Source organism: Myxine glutinosa, unplaced genomic scaffold, assembly GCF_964187855.1.
Source record: "Myxine glutinosa unplaced genomic scaffold, kmMyxGlut1.1 SCAFFOLD_3934, whole genome shotgun sequence".
Classification (NCBI taxonomy): domain Eukaryota; kingdom Metazoa; phylum Chordata; class Myxini; order Myxiniformes; family Myxinidae; genus Myxine; species Myxine glutinosa.
Genome location: NW_027620026.1, coordinates 1 through 10,005, shown reverse-complemented (window position 1 = coordinate 10,005; position 10,005 = coordinate 1). Strand labels below are relative to the sequence as shown.

The 10,005-nt window shown below is 41.1% G+C and overlaps 1 protein-coding gene across 1 annotated transcript; it reads right to left on the bottom strand.

The window, feature by feature from the left end:
* Positions 1–434: 434 nt before the first annotated feature.
* ESD (esterase D) lies at positions 435–8,283 on the bottom strand (the record flags this gene model as incomplete). Its single annotated transcript, XM_078769672.1, is given in 4 exon segments — positions 435–697; positions 5,253–5,420; positions 6,189–6,287; positions 8,164–8,283. Coding segments are annotated over 4 exon segments (468 nt in total), but the record flags the coding sequence as incomplete, so codon positions are not given.
* Positions 8,284–10,005: the final 1,722 nt, after the last annotated feature.

Sequence of the window (10,005 nt, the reverse complement as noted above, 5' to 3'; positions counted from 1 at the left end):
GAGTAACACATGTATAATACATGTACCAAGTTTTGTGTGAAAAGAATGAAAGGTGACATAGAAGATAGAAGTAGAAATGTGTTCTTTGTTTTTCCTTGTTTTTTATTGACGGTCTAATTTATGCAAATTATATGCATGTAATATGACAAAGAAGCGTTGAAACTGGTCTGAGTTAAAGCCAAGATTATATCTTTCAAGAAAAACTGAAAATTAGATATTAACTTGACTTTGTTTTTGTGTAAAGGCCTCTCAAAGGTACCTATGTAGTTTTCTCAATTTTTCACCAGTACTACACCCTTAAATGGCTCGTGGCAAAATAATTTTTCTCATCATTCCAGAATCTGGTTACAGAATGCCTTCCAATTGCAATTGGCAGAAACAGCACTTCAAGCTTCAACAATCACTGCTGTCAAAACGAAGCATCAAAACATGGATGATTTTGATTTCAAATTTCATTTATTTATTGAATCTGCAAAACCAGAATTGCTACAATCGGAACTGAAATGCTCGAGTTTATTTGCATGCACACAGAATGTGGTTCCTCGTCACCAAATGATCTTTCGAAACGTGTCAGGAGGGCAAAAAACATTTCAGTTTGTGGAAAAGGTGCTCAAGCTTAGGCAAGGAGGTACTTTGCATGGTGCTTGATGTGGTCTTCAATGAAGGAAGAAATAAAGAAATAGCTGTGGTCATAGCCCTGAATCAGGCAGAAAAGGATAAACGGGGGTGGTGGAGATGCACGGTAAAAGGTCAAAACAAATGTTGGTTCGAGTAGAATTGCACTTGACACTGTCACAACATTCCATAATTTTCAAATACTGCACAGGGGGGGTTTCCAAAGTCTGGAATCATTGGGATATTTGCCTTACTATTTTATTATAATTGTTCAAATTGTGACTCAGATGTACATACACATCAATTCTTGTACGTAGGTTTCTTTGGACATATCCATTTTAGCACATTCATTTCCGATTTCAGGCTTTAGATCTTTAATAGTACGTGGTCTCGTGCTATAAACCACCTATTTCAGGTGTGTCCAAAGAAAAGAAAAGAAAAAGTCAAGTGGTGCTAAATCTGGACTGTGTGTGGGCCACTGGCAGTATATGACGTCCTATCTGCTACTCAAGTCATTCAATGTAAAAAGCTTTGCTGAGGTAACTGACAAAATGGCAGATCCACCAGGACTTGCCAGTACAATCACTAGAGCGGAACTCTGTTGAGCGCATACCTCCGCCAGGCTGAACAGTTTGTTTTGTTTCCCACTGAGAGGCTGGATCTGGATTCAGACCTGAACCAAAATCTCATCAGCCTGTTCTTGTCATTTGTCTAACTCGTCCATCAAGTTGTCATAAGTCATCCACAACTTTTTGTTACATCGTGCTATATGTCGTTTTTGGCCCTATCACTCAGTGGTGAGGAATGACTTTAAAAATAAATAAATAAAACATTTCATATCACATATCTGAATTCGGATCTTCAACAAAATCAAATCGATTTGTCCTCATCACACCACCAAGCTGTCCATAACTTTTTTTGTAGATACTGTGCTATATTATCGGTTTTAGCCCTTTCTCTCAATGGTGAAGAATCACTGAAAATTTTTTATCTGATCGAATCCGGATCTTCACCAAAATATAATAATTTAGTCCTCGTCACATACACTACCTCTCCACCAAATTTTGTCAGAATGCGTCTACAACTTTTTGAGACATCCTGTTCACAAAAACAGACGGACAGGGGTGAAAACATAACCTCCATCCAGAGGTAAAAAGCGAAATATAATACCTCAAGTGGTGACATTAGGAACGCATCCTCGATGTAAACCGGGGTCTGACAGTATTAAGATTTGTAATACACACGGTGCGGTATTATACAATACACATTTACACGCTCCCCCACCCTGAACTACATGTCAAGTTTTTTTTTTACTCTCGCAACCCAACACCCCAAGTAGTCTAGTAGGAAGACTAGGTCCCCCTGCACCCCCCGGAGATATACTTCTAATCAGTGTTTCTAGATTGGAAAAAATGTGTAGAAAATGACTAGCTATGGCCCCAAGCTGAAAAAATGTCCCACATACCATTTTTATGCAAATTACTGCTGCCATTATCAAAAAAAGACTAGGTCCCCCTGCACCCCCCGGAGATATACTTCTAATCAGTGTTTCTAGATTGGAAAAAATGTGTAGAAAATGACTAGCTATGGCCCCAAGCTGAAAAAATGTCCCACATACCATTTTTATGCAAATTACTGCTGCCATTATCAAAAAAAGACTAGGTCCCCCTGCACCCCCCGGAGATATACTTCTAATCAGTGTTTCTAGATTGGAAAAAATGTGTAGAAAATGACTATCTATGGCCCCAAGCTGAAAAAATGTCCCACATACCATTTTTATGCAAATTACTGCTGCCATTATCAAAAAAAGACTAGGTCCCCCTGCACCCCCCGGAGATATACTGAAACTGGCAGTGACTGGTGATTGAAATGCGGTGCCTTTTTGTGTTTCAGGTCGAGGTACGTGAACTCCCCACGATCTACAGCAACCAGGAAGAGACTGATACCAGGGTGGTTCTGTACCTCCATCATGCTGCTACCATCGGATACAAGAACGCTGTAGTCAGAACACCGGACACAGACATCCTCCTGATCCTGCTCCACCATGCCCACAACATCAAGCTGACGGTGTACCTGGATACAGGGTCAGGGAAGCATCGCCAACTTGTCAACGTCTCTGAGCTGGCAGAATCCCTGGGAGAGGACTACTGTGCCACTCTCCTGGGGTACTATGTGTTCAGCGGAGAAGACTGCACCAGTGCCTTCAAAGGGAAGGGAAAAGTCGGGCCCTTGAAAAAGCTGGAGAAGAATCCCAGGTTTCACAGGGCATTCGGTGAATTTCACAGGGTATTTAGAAAAATAAAACTTTGTGTTAACGTCTGTGTAGACGGACCTTAATATGAGTCTATTATTTCGTAAAACTGTGATTATTTTGTAAATAAAGCACTAATTAGCATACTAGTATACCATAGACACATGTAATCATGTTATGAATAGTTCTATCATGATCTATGCCCTTCAAAACATGGGTCTAGACACCTTCATTTTTCAATTATCTGCAATATTGGCTGAGATATGTCAAAAATCGTTTTTTTGATAATGGCAGCAGTAATTTGCATAAAAATGGTATGTGGGACATTTTTTCAGCTTGGGGCCATAGCTAGTCATTTTCTACACATTTTTTCCAATCTAGAAACACTGATTAGAAGTATATCTCCGGGGGGTGCAGGGGGACCTAGTCTTTTTTTGATAATGGCAGCAGTAATTTGCATAAAAATGGTATGTGGGACATTTTTTCAGCTTGGGGCCATAGCTAGTCATTTTCTACACATTTTTTCCAATCTAGAAACACTGATTAGAAGTATATCTCCGGGGGGTGCAGGGGGACCTAGTCTTCCTACTAGACTAAAGTACAACCACCAGTTTTCAACTTATTCCGTCCAGCGGTTCAGGAGTGCATACAAGTCGAACAAAAACAAACAAACCCAAAACAGAACACAAACTGACACTTCTCTAATTATATATATATATATATATACAGGGTGAATCAAAAGTAGCGCCCGCGCCCGATTTCTGTTTTTTCGGCTGTCAGATTCTTTCTGGGATGCATGTTGTTAATAATTGTCTTGCAGATTATTAATTTTCTTAATTTATTTATTTTTGTTTTTGTTTTGCAGGTTATTGCTGAGAGTTTGGAAAGTTACTAAATTTGCACCAAATTGAACCATGAATTACCTTTCAATGAATCAACACATTGCGGCCGTAAAACATTACTACAAATGTAATGAACAACCAACGATGGCGGCACGCCGTTTGGCACAGGAATTCTATATTAACCCACCCCAGGGAAGAAACGTACGATTGATTGTCGAGAAATTTGAAGCAACAGGGTCGGTAGCCACTGCAAAGAAGTCCGGTCGTCTGAAAACGGCAACGAATGTAGCTAAGGCTGAAGAAGCCATCAGGAGACTGGAAGAAAGTCCGCAAAAGTCAACTCGCCATTTATCTGCAGAGTTGGAAGTGAGCCAATCAAGTGTTATCCGTATCCTTCACCAAAAAAATGGAAACCTTACATTCCGCGCTTACTGCATGCCCTTCATGATGGAGATGACGACCGCCGTCTTCAATTTTGCGAAGAGTTCTTAGTGAAACTTGACGAAGAGGACACAATGCTAGACAACATCTGGTGGTCAGATGAGGCATGTTTTAAGCTTAACGGCACAATTAACAGACACAATTGTGTCTACTGGGCTGCGGAGAACCCAAGAGTGACAGTTGAGAAGGAGGTAAATTTACCTGGCGTGACAGTTTGGGCAGCCATATCTCCATTAGGGATAATTGGACCCTTTTTCTTTGAGGGATCTGTCACTGCAGAAATTTACCTGGATATGCTGCAAACTTTCTTTTGGCCCAGGGTACAAGATCAGGACTGTTATTTCCAGCAAGATGGAGCTCCACCTCATTATGGACGTCATGTTCATCAGTGGCTTGATGAAAACTTTCTCGGAAAGTGGATCGGCCGCCAGGGTCCGATCGAGTGGCCGTCACGCTCCCCAGACCTTACACCTCCAGATTTCTTTCTTTGGGGGCTCATGAAAGACCTTGTTTATCGTGAAAAGGCTCGTACCATTCAGGAATTGAAGGCTCAAATCACTGCAAAGTTTGAGGAAATCGATATCGAACTCTGCAAGCGTGTGTGCCACTCTGTGCCTGCTCGGCTGCAATTGTGCATCGATCACGAGGGAGGGCACTTTGAAAATTGCAAGTGAAACAGCTTGGTACACTTCCGTAATAATTATCCCCCGAATAAATGGTTAGATAAACATGCCATTCATTTATTTCTACCTTCTTGTACACTGTAATACAAATGGCAAACAAACAATCAACTGACAGAAATATATATATATGTATATAAACAGAAATCTGGTGCTACTTTTAACTCACCCTGTATATATATATATATATATATATATATATATATATATATATGTTACCGAGTAGTATGATAGCATCAAATAGTCTGCAAATGCCATTATCCTTCCTTTATTAAAATTACCACCAGGTTTGTGGTGGATTCATTCTAATCCTGGGGCTTTTGAAGCAAAGTCAATGATGAAATAAGGCAAAGTGGCAAAACATGTGACCAAAGTGCACGAGCCAAGCTAGATGACAAAGTAAACAGTGATATCGAGCCGTACCTCCTGCATTCGCAGAACCACAGGGAGCTGCTTCTTGGTGCAGGCGCTAGTGAATGTCTCAGGTAGTAGTTGGCCAGCTGTTAGGAAGGAATCCGCACTGCCCTGATCCACAAGTATGTCCAGAGGAGGCCCTTCGTATGACAGCACGAGGCACGTGGCATCGTACATCTGCACGATGTTCATTGCGAGTCAATTATAATGGCAATGCTCGAGCGATGCATTATGAACGGCATCGTCATCGGACATGACAGTATTCAAAAAAAACTGGTACTTGGGATTGAAACCTCCGAGATGGGTTAAAATAGTTGGAAATTCTTAAATCGGCGACATGCAACGAATACTTCAGAGGATGGATCTATAAATTTCATGTTAAGCGAGTAATGTATTTGCAGTCGCCATTACAAAGTCTAACACACAAAAATGAAACAAGGAGACATCTATAAATTCCACACAAAATAAAAAGGAGGATTAAATTGAGAAAAAAGGGAAGGGTGTAAAGTAAAAAGAAATAGTATGGGAGAATGGATGAATAAAGGAAAGCAAATTAGGAGGACGTTGGCATAAAATTAAAATGGTTGTGTGTGACGTATGGGGAAAGCAACAAATGCCAGAATGTATGCATAATCCCATAAGCAGATGGCTCCTTGCGCCATTGACTCGTGTCAAACGAACAAGGGAACCAGAACCCACAACACAAGCATGCCAAAACACAAGCCGAAGACAATATTGTACAAGTAATAATAATGATAAAATGCAGGAATCAAGGGATTCATCAGAAGGTACACAAGTGATGCAATAATCCCATCTCTCCCCATCATTAACCGTCCCCTTCCACTTCCTCAACACCCTCTCCCAATTTGTGAATTCAATCCTGTCCTGCATCAGCTATAGATACTAAATGTCTTATAAAATCCAGGAGGGGTAAGATGAACAAACCTTCCAAGCATCTCGGTCATCCCCAAGGTAGTTTTGAAAAGCCTTCTGGCCCCAGGGGCATTGCACCGGATTGCAAATCGGTGCAAATGCAGAGACTGACTGGGGATGTGATCGGAAACCAACAGCACGGGGTAAGACACCAAGTTTGCATGGACAGAAACATGTGATCAACTGCAACAATGCATCAAACAAACAAACCTCGTACGGCGTGGTGAGCAGTCTCAATCGTTAGTCGTTAAATGTGTTGTTGTTTTTAACCATACCCCCAAACCAGCATTAATTTGAAGAGTGCTTGCTTGATGGGAGTCTTGGAGAGTGAAATTGAAATCGATGGCAGACTAGAAAGCATCTAAAAATGCAAAGCCAGTCCCGCATCCGATGTGCACTCTAACTAAACTCGACAAAATTCAGACAAGACAAACAAAATTCAGAATCATTGGAATCTCCCGCGATGAAGCTATCTCCGAGGGCCTCTCACTCACTCACCGCAGGCAGGTTGGTGGTCTTTCTGTCTTCTATCGACTCCTCTCTGGCCTTGCCCCCCCAGCTCTCTCTGGGCTCTGTCCCCCAAATATTCCTACAGGTCGCACAAGATCTGCCTGCAACCCTCTTATGGTTAAACTGCCAAAATCAAGACTCTCTATTCACCTTCACTCCTTCATTCCTCTTTTCTCCCACCTCTGGAACAAACTCCCTCACTCTCTTCAATCCCACTCCACCCTCCAGGTCTTTAAAACAGCTGTTCACCACCATCTCTTATCTTCCCCCATCCAAAACCTTGATCTTTTCTACCCCCGCTAATTTCACCCCAGATCCACTTTTTTGAAATACCAACTTCTGTCCTGAAAGTCCTTGGTGTCCTTGTGTTTTATACTTCTCCACCCCCCCCCCCCCAAGCCCTCTCCCTCCCACAGATCTCCCGATGTCCCTGCTCTCAAATGTTGTTTGTGTGCTTCCCCTTCTCTCCCCATCTTGTCTACCGCTACCCTTTTTATATATTTTGTTTGTCTGTTTGGTTTTTTTGTGATAAATGTTTGCTCTTTCACGAGCCTCGATTCTGTATACAAAAAACAAACAAAAAAAATAAATAATTACAGATAAAAAAATTGTAAATTTTATTAATTTGTGTTCTCCATATTTTCAAAGGTTTGTTGAAGATTTGATGTCAATTGTTAAAAATGCTATGGCCTAGATCCGAGACAGACACACTGAAGCTCAATGGGAAATAAATAAACACGGAAACGATAAATAAATAAAAACGGGTCCCCTCAGGATTGACGTGCTGCGGAGTCATGGTAACTATAAATAAGGGCTATTTATAGTTACTATGACTTTGCCCTTTCACATTTTGACAATTTTTAATTGTTTTCTCCATATCCTCATAAAGGTTGAATGAAAAATTGATGACAAAAGCTGAAGTATAAAAAAAGGTTATGTCCTGGACAGAGACAGGAAAGCGATGGCAAAAATCAGTCTCCCGCTCCATGGGGGGTGCAAAGAGCAATGCGTGATCCACTGGCTGGGAATGTGCTAATCAATTTCAGAGATAATAAGGGAAACGTTTGACAGCTCAACAACAAACTAGCCAAGCAAATGAGAATAGCTCCAATCGTACAAACACTCAAATTTTCCTTCCTGCGAGTTTACGGTTGTATCCATCTTGTTCACACTGTGTCCTCCCCTTGCCCTCATTTCTCCGTCAGACTCATCACTGCTGTTTGTACATTTAACCCGTATCTTTCTACTGTTCCTTTTCTTCTGTTACATCCTTATCCGTTCCATGTTCTAGCTCCTCCATGAGCCTCGATATTGCAAAGCAGAAAAATTATACGAGTTAACAATTTTACAAAAGGTGGATGAGCTCGACCGTGATGTTCAAACATGTTTCTGCCGACCATGTCATAATATGGTGCACAAATCAAGACAATCTCAGAGCCTGGGTGAGCATTGTGATGGTGTGACAGTGAGGATTAACCTTGTAGAGGCCTGGGTTGCGCAAACAACAAACCAATGCGCCATGTCCACCCATTGAATGCCCCATGATGGACTGTTTGTCTGGCAGTACAGGAAAAGACTTCTGCAGGAGAGCTGGAAGCTGGAACACACAGAAATTGATGTTAATATAAAAATTTGATTTTTCACATCAATGTATTTCCACGAGACTATGTTGAGATGGTCCAATCGGGAATTGGAAGGCCAAGCTATTTCCCTCCGTCTCAAAAGCTAACCCTGACCACGTGATGCAAACTTCTCGAGAAGAATTTATCTTTTAACAGGTTTTACAAAGCCACCAGAACGAACAGGATCTACCCGGACACCAAGTCAGGTGTGTAAATTGTATTTGTTCACAAGCAAAAGCGTCAAAATGTACAAGAAGCATTGTACAATGGATCCTATTCCCAGAAAATTAATAAGGCATGGAATTATAGGATGGTAGGTGCTAGTATGAAATACCCACTCCCTCTGGCAGGGCAATGCGGGTCGGGTTAAGCACTTGCACGCTATTTATCGCGGTTGAGGATGAGCAAACACCTACCTCCCACGTTTTTCAATGTGCACACACGAAGGTGGATACTGCGAGACCTGGGAGGACTCCGTTCCACCTTCTAAACCCCGCATTTGGTGATAACACCAAACAATACACACCAAAAGTAACAGTTCACTGAACCAAATGTGTTTCATGTGTTTGTTGGCCTTAAAATTACAATGTCTGCTTGCTTACTTGCAGGTATACATATTATATACCGGTATACAGGGTGTTTCCGGTATATATATATATATATACACAGATATATATAGGCCATGGGCCAGATATGGTCCTCGTGCACCCCCCCCCCCCCCCCCACAACTCTACCACCCCATATATTTTTGAAGCACTCAGGTCCCCTCAACATGAAATCAACTGGTAACAGTAAATAAACTGGTTCTTACTATTCATTTTTCACACATATTTGATGGTACCCTTAAAATATATCTTTTCCGTGTCGTTATGTTCCCTGAGATGGCTGAAAGTGGTCTGAGTTATATAAGTTATATATCATCTGAAAGGTAATTGTCTGCTGGTCATTATAAATGGCATATATTTTCGATTTAGTGTTACCATTGGCCTAAAAAATCAAGTCGAACAGCTATACCCCATGTTTCGCTGTGCCAACGTAACACAGACTAAGATATTCGAACTTATATCTTCAATCCAGCCACACTAGAATTGATTGACATTAACAACAACTTTCTGGACATTCTTCATAAAAAATACCTTTCATTTGATACCAAATATGTCTTCTTACCAGTAAACATCTATCAGATATGACACTGTAAACAGACCGCAGGTGTGCCGACAATTGTCGCATATGCTTCTCAGATGATCCACGTGGTAACACTGTGCTAACTTTCAACACAATTAAATATGAATTGCTAAATTCACACACAATCACACCTTATTTGTTACAGTATAACAACATTGCTGCTTTCTAGCTGAGCAACATACAATGCTCTCAAGTCTGATAGTTTCACAACCTTGTGGCTATGTAACACCTCCTTATCTACAACATCACAAACTACTTCAAAAGCTTTGTGAACTTCTTCTAGTTCTAGCTGATGCTAGATTCTAGCTGATGCTAGATTCTAGCTGATGTTCTAGCTGATGCTAGATTCTAGCTGATGTTCTAGCTGGTAAATTTCTGAATAGTAGCGAGTGGTTGACAAAGCTGCTTCATTTGCAACATGCATGTGTTCGGGAATGTTAAAGGACTCAGGAGGCTCCGATATGACCAAACAGCTTTTACAAAAGCAAAGCTTTATTAACTAATAATTCACT